At 44.3% G+C, this 20,819-nt stretch overlaps 2 protein-coding genes across 2 annotated transcripts in view; one reads left to right on the forward strand and one right to left on the reverse strand.

Annotated features, from left to right (window-relative positions):
* The window catches only part of LOC118513041 (putative sodium-coupled neutral amino acid transporter 11), a 28,923-nt gene extending 17,279 nt beyond the window's left edge, over window positions 1–11,644 (forward strand). Inside the window, exons 3-9 of the mRNA XM_036058333.1 lie at window positions 168–359; window positions 5,245–5,359; window positions 6,516–6,771; window positions 6,862–6,932; window positions 6,998–7,159; window positions 7,214–7,515; window positions 7,584–11,644. Coding sequence (XP_035914226.1) covers window positions 168–359; window positions 5,245–5,359; window positions 6,516–6,771; window positions 6,862–6,932; window positions 6,998–7,159; window positions 7,214–7,515; window positions 7,584–7,868 — 1,383 coding nt within the window. The 3' untranslated portion in view covers window positions 7,869–11,644. The remainder of the gene's footprint in view (window positions 1–167; window positions 360–5,244; window positions 5,360–6,515; window positions 6,772–6,861; window positions 6,933–6,997; window positions 7,160–7,213; window positions 7,516–7,583) is intronic.
* Window positions 9,740–15,598, reverse strand: LOC118513043 (rhythmically expressed gene 5 protein). The gene is made up of 3 exons (XM_036058335.1): window positions 14,798–15,598; window positions 13,263–13,443; window positions 9,740–12,385 (listed from the first exon to the last, which is right to left on the reverse strand). Exons 1-3 carry the CDS (start codon window positions 14,912–14,914, stop codon window positions 11,679–11,681), a joined length of 1,005 nt encoding a protein of 334 aa, XP_035914228.1. The 5' UTR covers window positions 14,915–15,598; the 3' UTR covers window positions 9,740–11,678.
* Window positions 15,599–20,819: the final 5,221 nt, after the last annotated feature.

Raw genomic sequence — 20,819 nt, forward strand, 5'->3', positions numbered from 1 at the left:
CAAATCAAATTTCGCTCTCCCAGCTTCAGATTACATCCTCCATCCTTCCAAGTAATTGCTCATTAATGTACGGTTTCCTCAGCCTAATTTACGCCCTGGCCAGTCTAGCCCGGCGGATAGCTTTCACCGCATGGTTTATCGCCTTTCTTGTCCATTTTCTTTTCCAGCGTGATGCGAACCAGGGCAAAGCTACCGAGACGTTATCATCGCTACCGCAAGCTTCCTTCAACTACATCAATTCAATCGTCGGCAGTGGCGTCATCGGTATACCGTACGCGTTGCACCGGGCCGGCTTCGGGCTCGGGCTGTTTCTGCTAGTGATTGTGGCAGTCATCACGGACTATTCGTTGATTTTAATGGTAAGTCTTTTCGGGTGACGGTTCTCGTCTTGATTTGTGTTTATTAGCTTAAAGCAGAAGTGTATCGATTTTATTAAAGTTCGTGTGCTGCGGATTGCCTAACATTAGGCGCAAACAGTAAATTCAAACACCACATGCTTAAACAGCCACTTATTGAATAAAAGTATTCTGTTCCGGGATCAGGAATCTTACAAGAGTCATTTTGTTATGATGGATCTGTAAAACATAAACTTGCAAAGTCTCAACAGAACTTCCTTTTTATCGCTACCGTTTGCTCATAAACACCGGCATGCTTACCGTTGCCGAGACTTCCACCTTTTCAGCCAGTAAAGATAACGCTTTCAGTACCATCTCGTTTTGAGGGTATAGTCATTCAATCACACACCACCCCTATTCTGTTCTTCACTACCACGATTGCTCCTTTTTTTGCTCACCATTAGCCTCATCATCCCCAACCACCGAGCCACACAAGACCACACACACACACACACCACCATCACAACACTCATAATATGCTGGTTTTAATGCAAAAACTCACCACCATCCTCTGGTTGTGCCAACTGAGAGAAGAAAAAAAACAACCATTGGGTGAGAATATATTCAATTCTTATCCATCAGGCTCACCAAAGTGATGGTTATTGGGTCGAATGTTTACAAATTCATAACCCACATCAAGATACGGTAAGATAGGAACACAATGGGCCGACCAGCCTGTCGAGTTCCACGAATGAAAGCGAGAGACAGCAAGGAGCAAACGACGAGCTCGATGGAAAGTTTTCCTATCAGCTTCGGTCGCTAAAGATTTTACAACGAGCTGCGATTTTTGCGTCTGTTGATAAAATCAGAACATCTAGGCGGTGGAAGCATTGTTTAAGGGTTGTAAACTGTAATAAGACGGGCTGTGGTAAGCTTACTTCATAAATTGATATCCAAAATATTTACAGTTTATACAGCACAAGAGGATATGATGGAGTTCTCATAACGCTTTTTTTTCCTTAGGAATATTTTTAAATTTAAGACATGTGTTGCTGTGCAGTTTGCTTTCCTCGTACTACAAAAGAAACAGCAAAGAGCAACATAAAAAACGTGTATAAAAATCTTTCCAATGAACTTTAAATATTCACTCCATCATCATGTGTGTGAGAGATTTTTTTCCCGGAGTATCATTTCCTTCAAACTTTCTGCATATAGCACATTCCAACCTATACCTGTAAAAAAACACCTCACTGGAGTCTCAAAAAGAAGTGGGAAAGAAAAACTTTGCATATGTTCCGGGGGAGGATGCAAAATGCAAAACAAAAAAAATCCACAACACCACGAATCGGCAACAGTGCTGCAATATTAGCATAATTTATTCAGCAACATAAGCGAACCCGGCACCGGTGATAGGAAATAAACCAACCATTGAAGAAAACGTTACAGAACGTCTTTGCAACGAGAACGGGAACGGTTGCGACAGACACACGGCGTAGAAAAAGAAAAACGCGAGCACCGATTCACTGCACTTTTTCCGTTCATTCGCTGAAAATGGATCTGTTCTGTTGGTAAACCGATTGCCTTACTTGTAACATTCCCAAACGACCGAGGAAAGGATGAGCTCAATGAAAAGCGCAAAAAACTGCACGGGAAAATCTCATTTCCTAATGACACAATTCGCATCCATTTCGTTCGTATCTGCAGCACATCGCACAAAGCACACAGCCGTCATGTTTAGCGTCATGTTGACCGGAAAAGTGCACGGATGCATCGTGTTTCCAAGAAAAGAAGGAACAGAATCGCTATTTTCATTCAAACTCGTGTGACAAAGTTAGCCCGCAAACGAGATAATTTCCATCCGAAACCCTTTTCTTCTCGGCACTGGTCGACAAAAACTTTTCTTCACACTTTTTTGTTGTTGTCACGAAAACTCTTCCGAAAAAAGCCAACACGAAAAGAGAGCGAAAAACAATGAAATCGACTAAATCCCGCTCCTTTTCAAGGGTCACAGTAGATAGCTATTGTTTCACTTCCGGGAAAAGCTCACGCGTGGTTGTTCGGGGGTTTTCGGGGACGGGATTATCTGACGAACGCCCGCGCTGCCAGCCGAGATTGCTCCCGTTTGAAGTGGCCGGCTTGCAAAACGGCTCGCGGTTCTGTTTGCACACTTTGGTCTGGGCCACAGGAAGAACAAAGGCAGCAATATTGCATTTTATTATGAACTTGAAGCTGCTTAAAATGTAATTTGTGTGCTTGTTTCGAGGTGATGTGCTTTTTGTTCGTGCTAGCCTCTCTTCTCGTGCTTTTCTTACACTTCATGGGCACGGTAGAATAGATTAACCGTAGCGAACATCGTGACAACCCCGATTTACCGACAATAGAAGTGAAGTGTGCGCCCGGTGCCTTTCCGAGCGCATGCCAACACACCTGAAACGCACACAGACACTCACAGAGAGAGACGAACAAAAGCGCGGTTTGCAAAGCTATGCAATCCATTAGCAAAGTGGCCACCTTACCCCCGGCGAACACGTGTTTAATTTACGGACAATTCGGTGCGCGCAAGACAGTCCCTTCGTTGCGAAGGACCCGGCGAGCTGTACACAGCAAGTGGGCGTCGGTTTGCATTCGTTAAGATTGCTTTTTAATCGCATTATGGTGAAAGACGAAATTAGTGACGATTCGTCAAGTACCCGACTGTGGCTGCTGGTGCTGCTGCTGCTGCTGCTGCTGCTGCTACGGAACGTTAAACAACGTTACTGTTGCCCTTTGCTTAGGCAAAAGGAAAACGCACAGAAAACATGCCACCACACAAAGGGGCCTTTGTGACCGTACGCAAAGACTTGGCCGGAACGCAATATTCGCTTCTTCACGTCTCCTGTGTAGTGCTTGAATTTTTGAATGAAACATAACCAAGTGTACACACACACTTGTGCTTCTTCCTGGCCGTGGAAAAGCGTTCCGAGGATGTGTTTATCGTACCGTTGCATCGCGTGTTTGTATGTATGGTTTGTAGGCCGTTTTCAAGAGCTATGTGTGGCTCACGCAACCTATCCAGAGGTGGACTATGGGGAATTTCAATCAAAAACTCTCTTCTTGCGATATATATTTCAAAATATTGTTGAAAAATGTTTTTGTTCGTTAAATATTCCTTACAGGATATTCTTGCCAACATCAATGGAGGCGCCTAGTAGTTTTCAAATTAAATAATGAAATTTGAAAATCGTCATAAATTTGACGGCTGGTCACTGGATAGGAGTCCATAACAATAATTTTAATTTGTCTGAAAGTAATAAACAAATATTTAAATGATTTGAAATTAAAATAAAACTGAATGCTAAAATCCATCGTATATTTCTGTTTTATTATGAAGAGTATAAGGAACTTGATAAGAGCAATCGAATGGAATGGCTTACCGGATTGTTTCATGTTTACCTTACTTATTCTTTCATAAAAAATTAATACAAATGATTTTAAAAGTCTCGAATCCTTAAAGAAAATATTTTTGTCCACCTCAAACCAATAGTGCCTTCTCTCTGCAACCTTGCCAACTAAAAATACTTCCTATGCGGTCCCTTCACAACAAAAAGAACAACCTTTCAGACCACTTCACACCCACAACAGTCAAATTTTCCCCTGGCTTTCTCCGTACTTCCGTCATTTTATTTGTGCTTTCTTTTTCATGAATGAATAATCTATGAACGGCGTGTGAGCGAAGCGTTTTGGAATCAGAACCCATAAAAGCCAGCACTTTCGAGAATGGAATGGTGCCTGCAGCTAGCTCCCGTGTGAGATTCGAAAATGCATCACTATTTGGTGTCGCCTTTCACGAAACTGCCTACAAAGGAACGCCTCTCTCAACTTTCCTTTTTTTCTGTTCTTCCTTTTCCTGTGGTTTCTATTCTCTTGTTGAAGGAGTAAGAATTTACCTTCCCAAGAGCAACGGTCGGAACTGTTGCTGTGTTCATAAACGGAAGCGCAGTAGAACTACTCTTCCCATTTTTCTTTGATAGGTGAAATTTACCACTATCAACACTTAGCCCTCAGATGGCTCTTAAAGCACGTGGAGCGACTTGATGACGACACCAGAATCTTTACGCTCGACAAGAATGAGCTGCAAGAAACAAGCACTGGTCCTGTTGCACATTTTGGCCCAAATTTGCTCACCCAGTACGGGTGAGATTAATAGTTCGGATAGGGAGCAAGATTTAGCATGGAAATAGGTTTAAACGATAGCATCATTCATGTCGGAGTGGTTCGCTTGGTTCGGCAGGAGCAAGAGGTCCTGTATCCGTGCTATTATCCGAGTGCTAGACCATTGTTCCTGGCGAGTATTAGGATTAATGCACGTTCAGTCGTTTAAGGTTATTTATAAATGGCGCGGGTTTAATGAAGGCATGGCGGTAATGGTCCTTGGTATCGTTGCTTGGAGTATGTTTAAATTATGATCTTAAAATGACAGTAATAATTTGCTTAATTAAATACAAAATATGGAGCTGGCTAATGGGCAGTAGAGTCATTTTCTCATTTATTGTTATTATTACTCACCATTTTGTGAAGGCCAGTAATCTATTTCTAAAAATCAAATTGATAAGCCACATACGAAACACTCCCTCTAAACATCACCAATGCCCTTTAAGCCACTTCTCCCAGCGACTAAACCAAATTTAAATAAATCCCCAAGTGAGCTTCTACCCTCGTGAAGGATTTTGCCGACGCTAATATACAACACCGAGCACGGCATCGGGTTCCATTTGCGTTGATCCTTCGACAACGTGCACCGTTTGCATTCTGACGCTCCATGTTTCATTTTCCTATCCCAAATTTTCCATCGCCTGGATTTTTTTTGTTGCTTTCGTTTCACACTAATATGGTTTTCTCGCCATTTTTCTTCGCTGTGTTCCCGTTCCAGGTACGGTGCGGTCACCTGAGTGGAAGATTCAGCTATCCGGGCGTAATGGAGGCCGCGTACGGCAAGGGTGGATACTATCTGCTATCGTTGCTACAATTTATGTATCCTTTTTTAGGTGAGCTAAACCCACGTACCTGTTGTTAGAAGCGCTACAAAAACTGCACACACACACACACGTACATACACACGTTTGGGTGTGTGAGAGCGCGAGGGGAGGAGTGAGCCAAAATGCAATCACGTTTTTAACCTATTTCGAAACTGCATGGGGTCGCTGCCATTTTGAAAATAGAAACGAATACCTGGCAAATACCAGCACGGGTGCAGGTTCTATCAAGCGTGGCTTTGATGCGGGCCCAAAACCACGTACACACGTGCATCGCGGGTGCTAATAAAGTATACCAAAACATACACACACACACATGAGGCACATGGTGAAAACTTAGCTGCTCTGTCCTTCTCGCCCTTATTTGCTGACTTTTACGAACTGAAACGCGAGCAGTTAAGCGAATTTCGTTGCTACAACATTAATGCAGAGGTGATTTATTTCCAAGCAACATGATGATGTGGTTCCCGAGGTCCTTCCCTCTTTTAGCCTCGTCTTTCGGGCCAAGAAATGAAGGACCCTAGTGGCGAAAGATAAAAGAGCATCAAATTCTTGTCTTTCCTCTATTGGGCCGCTCACACACACACACACACACACACACACAGCCTTCCGGATCTTACGTACGAATCACGATCCGGTCGTAAGAAAAGCAGCTAATTAATGTACCTAATCCAATAAAAATCTTACAAGCGCTAGCCATGAACAGAGCTCACCTCTACGATTGGAAGACTTATTCAATTAAAACTTTTCCTGGTCCGCCCAGGGTGGTAAAACCCGTTTCCTGCTAGTGCACAGCGCCCTGGCTAATGAAAAGCTGAGCCTGATAAGCAAATGGCTAACTTTGATGCAAGCAAACACTCGCCGGCCATTCGACGAGCGGGGGCCGAATTGATAGACTCACTTGAGAAATGAAATGGAAATGTTAGCTCAAGAGGGACATTTTCAACTATGGCCAAAATAACCTGCTGCATTTTCCACTGGCTGTGACCTCTTTCTCACTCACTCTCACACATACACATACACACTCCCTTGCAAAACAAAACAATCGTTGGAAAATCCTTTGTTTCTTAACGTCATTTTATTCTGCATGAACCATCTGTTGCCCGAACCCCCGCTCTATCCGGATGGCGCCTTTGTGTATGCAATCGCACGACAACCGTCACCGTAGCGATGATATCGTACAACGTCGTTGTGGGCGATACACTGTCGAAGGTGCTGGTACGCTTCGTACCGTCCTGGGGCAGTTCCATGGGCATGGTGCGGTTCGGTGTGGTGCTCGTTGTGACTATCTTCGTCATCATACCGCTGTGTCTGTACAAGAACGTGTCCCGGCTGGCAAAGGCAAGCTTTCTCAGCCTTGCCTGTGTGGTGCTCATCCTGATGGCTGTCGTTTACAGGCTTCTATCGGGTGATTATGACGTCGTGTAAGTAGTGGTCAACATGGGATGCAAGTGGCCTCCGGTACACGGTATCTGTAAAACACTCCTCTCCTCGCTCTCTTCCTCCCTCAACAGCCCCAACACTCCTGAATCTTGGCGATTTGCACACAGCGATCTGATTCCAGCTGTTGGCATAATGGCATTCGGTAGGTATTGGTCCCTTGGGTTGAGGATGCAAGCGGTGCTTCAATGTGGCTTTTTTACCCCTCAGCATTCATGTGCCACCACAACACATTTCTGGTGTACCAATCGATGCAGAACGCCACCATGGAACGCTGGGAGAAGGTGACACACATTTCCGTCGGGTTCGCGTGGCTAGTGGCGGCACTGTTCGGTATCGCGGGCTACTGCACCTTCCGAGCACTCTCACAAGGTACTGTGACCTATCATAGCTTCGAATCGCTGCCTTATCGTTAAGCTCTTTTAGGTGATCTACTGGAAAACTATTGCTGGGATGACGATCTGATGAACTTTGCCCGTGTACTGTTCTCCATCTCGATTTTGCTGACGTTTCCGATCGAATGCTTTGTGTCGCGAGAAATCGTTCGCACCCAGATCAAGCGTTTCTACTCGCAGGAGGTGATTGAGTACGATACGGATAAGGATCCGAGTCACGTCACCGGAGAGGAGGATGATCGGAAGTCGATGATCACGACGCTGGTGATTGTGTTTTCTGCGTTCATCATTTCACCCTACACGGAGTGTCTTGGACCAGTGCTGGAACTCAACGTTAGTACGATAAGCCTTACTGCACGAGGACTTTCTTACATTATTCTTGAATTTCTTTTCAACTTCAGGGTCTACTTGCCGCCATCCCGCTAGCGTACGTTCTTCCCGGTCTGGCCTACATTCAGCTGAGTCCACACTCTCTATTCAGCCAGGAGAAGCTTCCCGCCGCCGGGTTGGTGTTGTTCGGCACGATCGTCACTATCTCCGGGGCGGCGATTCTTATGCCAAATTTAATTGGAGATTGTCGGACGGGCATCATCATGGGATACTGCAAGGATGATGAACTGGCACTGAACGGCACGTCCTTCATAGCGTCCACCATGGATCCAAACTGTGCCACGGACAAGGTTTAAAGCTGATCTTAAAACACAACTACAAGCAGGTGGAACACATTACAATCAAAAGCATGATACCGTGGAAAACGAAAACCAAAGAGTATAACATTATAGGGAAATGACTGTTTTAAGGCAAGTGTTTATCTGATTGAAGATAGTTTACACAAAATGTTAAACTCGTTTTCACTTGAACGTTGAGATGCATTGAACGTTACATTTCGACAGCATTTGGAGTGCTTCTTATCGTCAGTATTATGTACCTGCAGGACTCTTTCACAGAACAGGACAAGAAGATTTTCTATCAAATTTCTTACACACTTTTCTACCGTCGTTTACCGTTTTGTTTGGAGAGCGATATTAAAACTGCTGGTTTATATTTACACTATAAACAAGGATTTGAGATGAGATTACAAATTTGGATTGCCATTATTTGTCTTGAAGTCTGTTTACAAATTTAGCTACTATTTACACACTTTACACACTACTACCACAACCTTTCAATGCCATGTTTTACAACAGTTTAAGATGCTTGCAAGATAAATAAAACCCCAAACCAATCAATGGTATGAAAAATCCAATTTGCAGATGATAAAAGTCCCATGATATGGGCACGAATTGTACCCACACAAACGCGATGAAATAGAACACACACACACACACTCACATACCCACACAAGTCTTTATCGAGCGAGTAGCAACGTCTTGAAACTTATCGTATTCGCAACTTTTAGGGAACAGATCAAAAACATAATCAGTAACCGTAAGAAATATACCAATCTACTTGTTAGTGCATCCTGAACCAAAGCTAATGGACGGTAAACCAATTTACATCGCTGTGGAACGTGACGTTGAATACATGATGTACCAATATTTAACTAGAGTGAAGCAGAAAAAAACACTATTGTTATGAAAACAAGTACGAAAAGTTTAAACTAAATGAGAGAAGGAAAACAAAAACAACTATGCTTAAACTGTATTTTTGTTGTGCGTAAGCGAAATGTAAACAATTTCCGACCAACACGGGAGACGGCGCTGTGCAAGCTATATGTAGCATAACTTTAGGCGCAAGAACCATATTTAACCCTTACGGTGCAGTAGTACCGCAGCGTTGCAACGTTGTAGTTTAGCAACAAGAATTTAAATCGTCGTTTATTTTCGTCCATCAATCTGGTTACGTTACTGGACTTTTATATGATTTTTTTTAGTAGAAACAAATATCTCGAATTTTATTTGAAGCTTAAATTAGGAGAAAAACTTTCAATAAATTTGTTCAGATATTGAATAGAATCATATATTATTACCACTCACAGATTCGTACATGCAGCTAAAGAGTCATAGAGTACATAGGAATAGGATATATTTTAAGTAGCTAAATTTATCAAATCAATCTATGATAGGAGAAAGGAATCAAACGAACAACAAGGACTACCAGAAGAGAGCAGAGAACAAAACCCAACTAGAACTCCATATTATGAGCTGATGTTAATGAATGTTAGACAATGTACTGAATAAAATCCAACTAGATCGATCGGTAGCTATCGTGTTGTTAGTTCGTTTATCAAAATTAATAATAAAACAAAAAATCTCACATGCAAAATACAACCTCACGCGATTAGCATGCATTAGCGTGCCCCGCATCACTATTCACACCTTGATAGCTTTCTCCCCGAGTTGATCGATTTGATCCAGTATTTATTGACACCTCAACTGATCAGCCCCTCGTTAAATGGGTCATGAATGTAGTTCAAGGTAGGGTGCATTTTGAAGTTATGTATCAATATTTTGTTCATCAATTTCATCATTTCCCCTAAATTGCGACGACCCAAATTTGCCCACCAAAGGTTTTCGTTTTTCTTTCTTCCCTCACACATAGATTTTGCAACAGTCGGTTTATCGTTTTGATTCATTTTATTTCACTTGGCATTTTGAAATACATCTCAAAACACACACCTAATGCGTGGTATTCCTTTGGAGTTCGACATTCGTCAACAAAATAATTAATCACACCGTATCTTCAAACAGATGTACACCATCTGAAGCATGTTCGCTCGTTTGCTTTACATAATGCTTCACTCCTAATCGCACTGTTTCCGGGGGAGAAGGGGATGTGCGCACCGTACACTACCCCCGGCACAGGAACCCCTAACCATAAGACATCACAATTATTTGATTCAATCATCGCTGGACAGATATTACTGCTACTGGCTATCTCGCTGCAGCTCACAAGTAAGCTTACCACTAGTAGGCGTACGCCGGCAATACCGCGTACCGTACCCCGGTTTTGTTAAAACAATTGAGAAAACTGTGTTACCATTTTACGCTACCCTATCGTCCTGCTCACTACAGCCTACTACTGCCTGCATCCTTTCGAGAAACACAATGGCCGTATCCTAATTTATATGCAATAAACTAAACTTATAATTTTTAAAAACAAAACTTTTCCAAATTATTTGGAATACCGTTCAATTTTGGGATGCAATGTACGCATCCAAAGTGCGTCTACCCCGGATTGACGGAGGAAAGATGCAAATTGTAAGTTTCCATTCCATTCCAAAATCGTTTAAAATTTGCGTTGTGTATATATGCGCCCATTATTAATATTTATAAAACCATGCTGACGTTTTTAAAAAAGGAAATTTATCTTTTTTTGTGCTTTTCCTTTTAGTACTGCAACTTACTCTGCCCACGTCAGCATGCAAATCTTTATCCTGGCCTCTGCCTTTAGTAAACTCTCTCTCTCTCTTGCTCTCCTTGGTTACCATCGTAAACCCTTAATATGCGCAATACACACATAAATATATTGAGAAATAATTTAATGTACTCTCCCACTCCCTCCTCTCTCTCTCTCTCCCTCATATCTTCTCTCCCACTCTCAGACACACTTAAAATATCCAATAAAAATAGTAATAATAAAATTAATTCTCATCGACCGATCTAGTTCTATAACATTTACGTACCGCGCACTCAAATCTCCCTCTCTCTCTCTCTCTCCTTCTCTTTCGTACTCTTTCGTTTCTCTGACCCCGTCGTCACAGCACAAGTTCGTAATTTTGATTTCATTTGTATGTAGTGTAAGGCAAGCAGTTTGCTTCTCCTATCAACTGATCCGTCCAAGAACAAGTTCATCCGAGAAACTAAACTAATACGAAGCGAATGAAAACGTGCGCATGAATGACCGATGGGTTATAAATATATTAAAAACGCGCTCAGAAAATGAATGTCCAGCTTTGTGCTTCAACTGTGCTTTGCAGACTCTCCACAGGGGGTAGAAATGTCTAAAACTACAATCACGGCACGCAAAACAGAAAAGCTCCCAAAGCATAGCTGGGCCACAACTCTCAATCACACCTGTGATCGCAGTTTGTCCCCTATTTCCGGGCTCTTTTTTTGCTAGTGTCCGCGAACGTGAAAGGATGTCCACCACCGAGCGAGTCTAGCATTAGAATGTCTAAAGTCAACGTGTCAAACTGACCGTTACCGAAACTGCCTAATACTTCGCGTCTGCTGCAACGAAACATCCCACACGGTACGGGCGAGATGCTTGGAGAGCCATTCTCGTTTGAAGATTCGCAGTTTTTTGTCTGTGTTGTGTTGATGTGGTTTTGTGTGATTTTGCATTGTAGTTTTTTGTTCCTTACTGTGTTTATCTGTGCTGTGAAGAACTTAAAAACACGAACCGGTTAGTCTGTGTCCAGCCTGGGTCCTGTAGTTTTGCGTGCAGTCCGGCGTCCGTTGCTGTTCTGGTAGTCGTCGTCGGTTTTAGGTTGAGTTAATTAATTAAAATCACATTCAGCTTTCGATCGCCCCGACGGGCGGCGAAGATGCGGCTTAGTGCGCGTTGTACACCCGGTACGCGGTGCGGTACGATCGGAGGTAGTTGGGCAGACGCTGAACGTAGGCATACACTTGCTGTGTGGGCGCCACTACCGGCAACGCTGGCGGTGCGACCGTCGTCTTGGGGGCAACTGTGGTCGTCGTGGTCGTGGAGATGGTCGGAGCGACCGTCGACGGCAGATGGTGATCCTCGTTCTGCTTCAGCGAGTCATAGATCTGCTGGAAGCTGGGCATCTTCTCCTTGCCGAGCGTCATCTCCTTGATGTCGTCGTCCTTGGGAACGGCCGGCGTCACCTGGACCTTGTCCTCCTCCACCGGCGTTCCGTCGGGGCGTAGACGCACCACCATCGGACCGGTTAGATAGTTGCTCGTCTGCTCGTACGGTGCAAGATTGTTGAAGTGTGTCGAAGCGGCCGGCTCGTACTGATAGCTGTAGTCCACGTTGGTCGACGCTTCCTGGGGCAGATGGTTCTGCGGTTCGGAGTAGTGCATCTCCTGCCCGGTCGGTCCATTGCCGTAGTCGTAGTCCATGCCGTACTTGCTGATGCTGCCGCCACTCTTGCGAACGTCATCCGATGGTGCCGGATCGTCGAAGAGTGGATTGTGCTCGAACTGCTCGCTCATAATGTAGGCTGGAGCTGCCGTCGTCTGGGTCTTCTTTTTGCCGTTCTTCGTGTGACCATCCATCATGGCGTCCCAGACTAAAGGCGAGGAATGTGGAAGAAAAGGAAAGAACGGATCTGATTAGATTTGCAACACTTTCGAGCACGACGATCGGGAACCTCGGATCGGGTAACGTATCGCCTTGACCGTGCCATGAAACGGACCGTGGACTTTGCAGTGAACTTGTGGCTTCGATCATAAATCAGCATCTTCTCGATCGTCGATCACGTGATACACCTACACCGTACGATCGGCACGAACCAGCATCATCATCCCCGGTGCGCTTGCGTCACCTTTATGGATATATAGTATTTGCTTCCTGCTCCTCCTCGCTCAGCTATTCCGTACGGTTCGGTTCCGTGCGGTTATCGAAGCGCCCGAGGTCTCGGAAGGTTACCCGTCTGTCAATCAAACGGCACGATCCTCCATCCTCCTCGAACACTGGCCAGTGCGCACTTCCGTCCACTGCGGGATGGCTTCACACAATCAAGAGGCACTTGCTGAGGGTAAGCTTCATACATTGTCGGGTTTCAAGCGCGCAAGATCCAACGGCCACGATCAAGGCTAGATCGTAGGCCATGATCAAAGCATTAAGAGCGCTTGCTCCTAAAGGGAACGCAGTCACGACGTCGTAAATAATATCAGCTATTTGTTCTAATGGACAAATTAAGCTTTCAGATTAAAGATCCGTACGGGTGATAGCGAGAGCAAGATAAAGGTGCCCAACTGCCCTCCGGTACGTGCTTGCAGCGGACCATTAAGATCAGAGCACCTTAAAACCACAATAAAGACAGGAAGCTAACATTACACTTCCTCCTGCATCGCTCGGAAGCTCTACTCGGCCAAAGCCAAACAAGTTTTTTGTTGAGGGTTCACGATCACGTTCCAGGACGGCTGGTTTCTCGCGACACTTACTTATATCAGTTGCGCCACGCTGGTACGGGTCCATCGAGTCCAGATGCGATTCGTTCATGTCCTGCAGCTTGTTGATACCGTACATCAGCAGATTCCGCTTGCACATGTTGGTCGGCATGTCTTGCGAGTTTTTGCAGTAGCTCGACACCTGCTTGGCGAACATCGTGTACAGGTGTGACATCTATCGGGTTGAGGACGGCACCATGCAAAAACATAGAAAAAGAAAAAAACACATGAATAAGTGAGCGGGTCGAAAAGTGAAAGCCACGCACCACGCCGTAATCACGGCACGAGGTGGAATGTGTTGATGGGTTGCTGGTATGCGCACCAAACAGGCCCTTGTAGGTTAGTAAATAGGTTTCGGTCTTGGCGCACAACAATCAAAACAGCCAACGAAGCAAAGGTAAGATTGTGTGGTGCGTGACGGTGGTGCGATGCTTGAAATGGCATACTTCACGCCACGAATTGGGCTGGCTAATGAAACGCTGCTAGCACGCTACAGGGTCGCACCCGTCCCGTTTGAAAGCATCCACAAAAGAAAGCACGCGCTGAAGGTGGTTGAACTCGGGTCGGGTTTTTAAATGCAATAAAATAACTTCAAATTCGCTTCAAAAACCTTTGCATCGCTGCCCTGATCGTGATGTAATTCTAAGCGATTTCTGTTCGACCTCTATCTAGTTAGCAGCACCAACAATCGTGAAACAAACACCCAGGGAGAGAATATTCCCAGCTTCTCGAAGGCAAACGTGCGGCCTTAGCATTGCCGGCACGCTACCAGCTTCCCTGTAATTGATTGCGATCGAGTTTGCAGTAGCTACAGCTCACGCACACGAGCACCGTCTGCGTCACACGATTTCTATGCCGCATCACAAACTGAGAACACTGACGTCAAGGGACTACATGCTACCAAACCCTATTCTCCGTGAAATCGTTAAATTGATCCCTACGTCCCTAAACCGATGGGACAGCGTAACAAAACGGTTGGCCTTGACTTTCCTTGACACTGGCACACATCCATCGCCACCGACTAGCCACAAAAAGCGCCCGGAGTGAGAATCCGGTTTCGTTCACACCCTGACCTAGGGCCCGGCCTGGGCCAACGGCCCAATCGAGGCGAACTCGTCGGACAAGTTTTCACCCCACGCATCCGGGGCGGGAAGATGATCCACAGTCCGACCTTTATCGATTAACGATTTCTCGCCTTATTAGAGCACCCGAAGATGACACAAAGTGCAAGGTTATGGTTGGGTGTGTCACAAAGCGAGCGCATGTAAATTTGAACTTTAAGGTCGATTTCGAAGTCCTTCGGCCTGAAGCTGGTATGCTAATGAAGTTTCTAGACATCTTCTTTTGTTGATAATGAACTTTAGCTAGATGATCTAAATCAAATCTAATCTGAACATCCTCGAATATCGGGTCGCTCGGGTCTTATAATGTGAAGGAAGGAGTTCACTTTCACCGTTGCAACACTTGTCCAATCTTCTATGTTAGTTCCCCGCCCGTAATTTGTGTCTAATCCTACACCAGACACTTACCTTTTCGCCACGGCTCAGAAACTCCCACATCGGTATGGCCGATCCGGAACAAACCGTCACCAGACTCGACACCACCATTACCGCCGCACTGAAGCTTAACTTCCTTCCGTGTGCCATTTTTACTGAATGGTAGGTTTTTTTTTCACTCTCTCTCTCTCTCTTTCACTCTCTTTCTTCACCAGAATTCAACACGATCCACCAAACCCTACTAAAGCCCTCACACTCTACTACTGTGGGAGGTTCGTCACTTACGAGCGCATTTAAGTTTTCTGCGATATTTCCACACGGAACTGGTGTAGCTCACTAGTCACTCGATCAAGGGCTGTGCTTCCGGCCGCACTGCAACCACAATCGTTTCTCACGTTTAATCGCCGTGTACCTAGACACAAACTCACACACCCACACGTTACAAGATTGTTTCGTAGTGTGTTTCTATGTTTCTGGCTTTATTTTATTTCACCGAAATGCTTTCCTTCCGGCTCATACAGGGAAGCTTGTTCTCACTTTACACTCACTCTATGGATACTCGATACACTTGGTTTCACTGCTGCTTTTGTTTGCTTCTGTAATTTTTTACTCTTCTTTTCACTCTTGTTCTTGTGCTTTAAAAGTTTTGTTTTTGATTCTTTTGGTTTTGTAATTCTTCGCCAAAAACGTTGCTGTTTTTTCTTATTTTGACTACAGTGATCTTGATCGGTTTCGCTTCTCTCTTTCTTTTTCAAAGCCACTGGATGCTGCGTATTACGCGACACGGTCCACAACGTTGAGGGTTTCAAGTCGAATTAAACGCGCTCGGTCGGGCGGCCTTCACTTTATATACTGCGCGCTGCTTCGTATATCATGACGTCATATACCGACAGACCGACGCCAGCCGAATCGCAAAGCTTTCGTGCGTGTCTCTCAGATTTGCCTCCCCCTTTCTTCCCCGCATCTTCACTCTCCACCCCTCTATTCGCTCGTTCCATCCTTTTCGAGACGCTTGCAATCGTCTCGCTCTGTCGCGGATCTCGCCGTGATGCTCTTTGGTAAACAACGCGCGACCCGCGATGCTCGCTCACTGATCATGATCGTCTTCTTTTCTATCAACCCTCCACCCTCCCTTTCATTGCACTTCCACCCCCCTCAATCTTCACCCTTTCCTCCCTTTTTCAGCATGCCCGCTTTTCTCGCTTGTTTATCATTTATTTCTCTTCCGTTTGTTTATCATCTGTCTTCTAAGGTTTGCTTTTTTTTGTTTGGACCGATCGTGTTTTTCATCTTCTGCTCAAGCGTTTCATTTATATTTTTATCTTTATGTTGTGCTGTTTTTTTTGGCTTCTCTTCGTTCTCTCTCTCTCTCTCTCTCTCTCTCTCTCTCTGTTTTGCTGCAACCCGAAAGCAACCTTGCGTTATTTTTGTTCGTAGCATTATTTGCTTTGTTTGTGGTGCGGGCCGTGCTATCTTGAATTTCTTCTCGCCAAATTCTTTCGCCCGCGGGATTCCCCCCTCCCCCTCTCCCCCTTTTACCCCGTTCCTCGCCTATTTGCCGACCAAAATTATTCAAAGCTTCTTCTTTTTTTGGGGCCCGGTTCGCTCGATGCGGATCCTTCACCGCTCGTGATATTTGCCTGTTGACGTTTTCTTGCTAATTTTACGAAACCATTCCAACCGTAACTCCGGAATTCGGTAGCGTGTGGATGCTGGCCGGGAAAGTGGAACACCGGCTGCCGAAGGTGACGGGTGTTTCGGTTCTTTTTGGGCGTTATTTTTAAATCGCAAACATATTTTTTTCTGCTCAAGACATGACTAACGAGCTAATGATTTTGGGAATAAGTGAAATGTAGAAGTAATTCTAATGTAAGAAAATGCTTGGACCCCCGAAACTGTACGTCCGTTTGTACGTAAACCATTGCCTTTTCCAGTCCGCTTTACTTCACTGCAGCGAAGCAAACGCGTGGGCTTTGTTTACATTCTCCAAAAACGGATAACTTGTTTTGCCTGAACCAAACAAGATCGCACCGCAGAATATGTTTATTTTGTTTTCGAAGACTTCTTTTGCTTTTCGCTCGCTTTGCGCAAGAATGGTATGTGGTGCTTCTCCATCGATTTTTTTTTTTTGTCATCCAAATCTTTCCCAAAGGAATTCGAACGGGTGGCCATAGGCGTACTTGATTTGCTTTTGTCAACCAGCAATGACTCAATTATGAGCGTGATTATATCAATCGGCCCAACAAAGCAACTCACCGGCGATCACCTCCCACGGTGCGATCTTCAATTTAATGTTGAGTACTCTCGTGTACGCGCCACTTTGCACGTATTCCGCCACATTCCGTAGGAGGAAAAAAAGTGGCGTTCCATTTGTGCACACCGCACCGCCAGTCAACCGTACGGACCACCCTCAAATGGGCCTCCCGGTCAGGTACCCGAATAAATCATTGCTCACTGTAAAATCATTTTATGTGCGGTGTTTGTTTTCCAAACTTAAGTGTGTGGCTTCATTTGATTTCAAACACGGCAGCAAATTGGCGGATATAATGAAAGACAGTCTCCGCGGGGTTGTATGCACTTGAGTCAGCGCTCGAGTGGTATGTGGAATCGTGGGTTAAAGGTCAGCATAAATAAAACCAGTGAGCTCAGCATTAGACCGGGTAAAGAAACTAGCTGCGTAACTAACTGCAGGTGTATTGTGAGAATTTTTGGAATTTGAGGAAAGAGATCCACTTCGTAGCATAATGGTTTTATTAGGAATTCTGTTCTAGAAGCTACCGGATCAGCTAAATTATTTAATTGCACTGATGGTGACAGCACGCATGTTATGTTGTTTTGCTTCTTCTTTTTTTCAGGCAGTGACTAGAATTCAGAAGAAAAACAACTTTACACTCTCAGCACGGCAGCAAACTTTATGACTTTGATTGGCCGGCCAGATTCGCACACCTAGGATGATCTGCCATCGAGATTTATGGCAGCTGTTTGCCAACCAGTTCGTTCTGTGGCCGTTTTTCTTCCCCCTCAGGGCTAGGAATGTTAATTGGACTACCCACGCAAGTATTGCATGCTGTCAAGGTTGAAGAAGTTGCATAAAAGCGAAACAAACGTAAAGGAAATAAACCTGAACGAAAAACAGCAACTCGTACGAATTGTTTTTCGAGTCATTTAGAACGAATCAGCAGCTGAATCCGGAACGACTGAATACTTTTAATTTTTGGGAAAGTATTTAGTATTAAAATTAATCTTTCAGCATTTATCTCTTAACAAAAACTACTAAAACCATTAATTTAAATTGTTTTTTTTTTTATAATTTCCCATTAAATTAACTTTTAATTAATTTTAATAAACAAAAGTGTTACAGATCTGCTAGAATTCAGCAGAAAATTACGAAAAATAGCTGAGGCTCTGTCTGATAGTGAAGCTATTATTTTGAAACTAGGATCTCTACTCGTCTTAATTTCCTCAGAAATAGTTAAGAAAATCTTGCTCAAAAATGAAGCTATAATCACTCAAAATAAGTTACTGAGGACGTTAGTAAAATAAAAATGTGACCTGAAAAAAAGGCCTGAATTTCATGCCTGAGGTCTTATCCTTAGCCTCCCAAGCCACGCTTTATTAGTCCGAGAACAAGTGACCCAAATTTTCGTTCAATTCTTCTTGAACGCATGTTTCAGACAGCATTACATCCATTGAGTTCTCGGTATTTATTTCATGTGTACATCCAATCGTCAACGAACTTAATCCAAGTTTGATCCAACAAAGTTGCATCAAAACCCCTGTTCAATCAATCATTCCAGGCACGTGTTGTCTCTCCGCCTGGCACAATTGTTCATGCACCCCGATAGAAGCATAATTTCAACACCGACAACCGCCCAAAACCTTGTACCCAGACTCGTTGTTCAGTTTCTGTTGTTTGGCTCGTCGTCGTCGATTAAACAAAAATAGCTACAAGCCGCTACAATCCTCCACCATGGCGTAACACGCTAAACGAAAACTAAACGATATTCGGCCAGTCAGATCCACACTCCTCCACCGCTACATGGTTTGATGTTCGAAGCTCGAGCCACTGAACTCCGAAAAGGGCCGTACCAAATCCGAAAACCCCCTCCTCTGTTGCACGGTACATTAACACGTAATGCATGCCACATACGTCCAGCCGAAACCTCGACTAGCTTAATGAGAATGCAAACTCCTCCATCATTGGGGACGCCAATAAAAAAAACCCCTGGCTAATGCATTCATTAACCCATGGAGCTATGCCTTCTCCTGTTTTATTTTTGCCCTTGCCCGCACTGCAGAAAAATGCAGCCTGTTATATGGGTCCTCCTTGATTTTTGTCTTTCTCCAAAAGGTTCAAAAATAAACAACAGACCAATTAATAGCGCTTTAACACACTGATTTCATTACGCTCAACTCGGTGTCATGTGTGTCTGTTTGTGTACACCAAGCTGACCCAGCTAAACATTGATAGGGGAGTTGGAAGCAAAAAAGGTTACTAAAAATAATGTTCTTATCACGGTACGCTGAACACGCTAAACAGGTGTCCGTGTGGGGATGCTTTGCGCGTGTTTTCCCAATTTCGCGTTTTTGTATGCATCGAGCCACGTGCAAGAAATAAATTTGGGTGATCGATTAGATCATCCTCTGATCATGGGGAAAACGCATTCCAAAATGAAACAAAAAAGTCTCAGCACACACCTATGAGAATTTAAAATTGTCAATTAGGGAGGATGACGCACTCGATTAGCAAACATTTCGTAACACCCGTAAATTTTATTCAATTTAGCACGAAATCGCCGTGCTAACAGAAAGTTCTTAATTTTTAGCAACATGCAATCAATTAACCCGCTCTAATTTTGAATTCCTGATCTCAACGATCCATAACGTCCTCCTCTCAGCCTCAGCTGTCAGTGCTTTTTGGTGGGGAATTAAATGGGGGAAAATCCCGCTTTCCAAAACAAAATGCAAAAGTTTGATCACTGCTGTGAGAATTAAAAACTAACGATTAGAATGTGACACATTCGCATCATGCCATCGTTCGGTCGATCATCCCGATCGATCCCGGTGAGTTGCATTTTATTTAGCACACAATCATCATTTAACAGAAGGCTCTTAATTTGTACCGACATGCAATCAATTAACCTACTCCTAATTAAATTTCTAATCGCAATGATCCATAACCGTCCTCTTGGTCTTTTGTGCAAAGGCAAATGCATCATCACAGTATCTCGGTAAAAACCAACCACTAAGGAAGCATTGATCTAGGTAAACAAGCTCCCGTCCGGCCGTATAAGGCACACCGTCGCATCACAGCTTATTTCAGTGTCCGATGATTCATCCGCACCGCTCATTTGTTTCTCCAACAAATGATCCTTTTTTAGAGCCCCCGCGTTCGATGTGCTTTATGACGCAAAAACAAACAAAACAATCTTCCGGCACGTCCGAAGAAGCGACAGCACTGCGTCACGTCAACAGCAAGCGTGATCCGAGCGTGAAGCAACACTGTTGCCGCAGATCGATCTCATGCGTAGCAACAAATTGCCTGATCATCGATGACGTGCTACGGGCAATGGTTCGAACACGGTGGGAAACACCATAACCACGTGGGTTGGTACCCGGCACCATAAAAGGTCATCGGGGAGGAAGAATCATCGCAGAGCGCTTAAGTTAATGTGTCAAAATCGATACAACCAATTGCTTCTTGATGGGTGATGCTATCGAGGCGATACTCAATTGACCGATTAAGTTTCGTACCAATCAGTCGTCCGCAATCGTCGTAGTATTTGGTCGTTTCGTACCAATCGTCTTAGTATTTGGTCGTCCGCAGGGAACACTCAAACTTCGGCCACTGTAACCGATTGCTCTAGAACAAACAAAAAAACAATCAACCGCCGGGTGGGTGCGAAATAATGAAACAAATTAAATAAACATGAAGCAAAAAGTCCTCAACCAAGATGATGGAGCTTGAGAACGAGAACCCTCTTGAGCTTGCTCCCGGAACTAGAACTTTAGATCCGCCACACGGGGCGACGATTTCATCTTCGCTGCCATGCAT

The sequence above is a fragment of the Anopheles stephensi genome, chromosome 3 (genome assembly GCF_013141755.1).
Source record: "Anopheles stephensi strain Indian chromosome 3, UCI_ANSTEP_V1.0, whole genome shotgun sequence".
Lineage (NCBI taxonomy): Eukaryota > Metazoa > Arthropoda > Insecta > Diptera > Culicidae > Anopheles > Anopheles stephensi.

Bases quoted from the DNA above. Each gene is read 5' to 3' on its own strand.
- LOC118513043 (XM_036058335.1), bottom strand. From the start codon at position 14,914: ATGGCACACGGAAGGAAGTTAAGCTTCAGTGCGGCGGTAATGGTGGTG. The intron at 13,444-14,797 runs GTAAGTGTCTGG...TCAACCCGATAG, and splicing joins TTCTGAGCCGTGGCGAAAAG to ATGTCACACCTGTACACGAT. The intron at 12,386-13,262 runs GTAAGTGTCGCG...CCTCGCCTTTAG, and splicing joins GCGTGGCGCAACTGATATAA to TCTGGGACGCCATGATGGAT.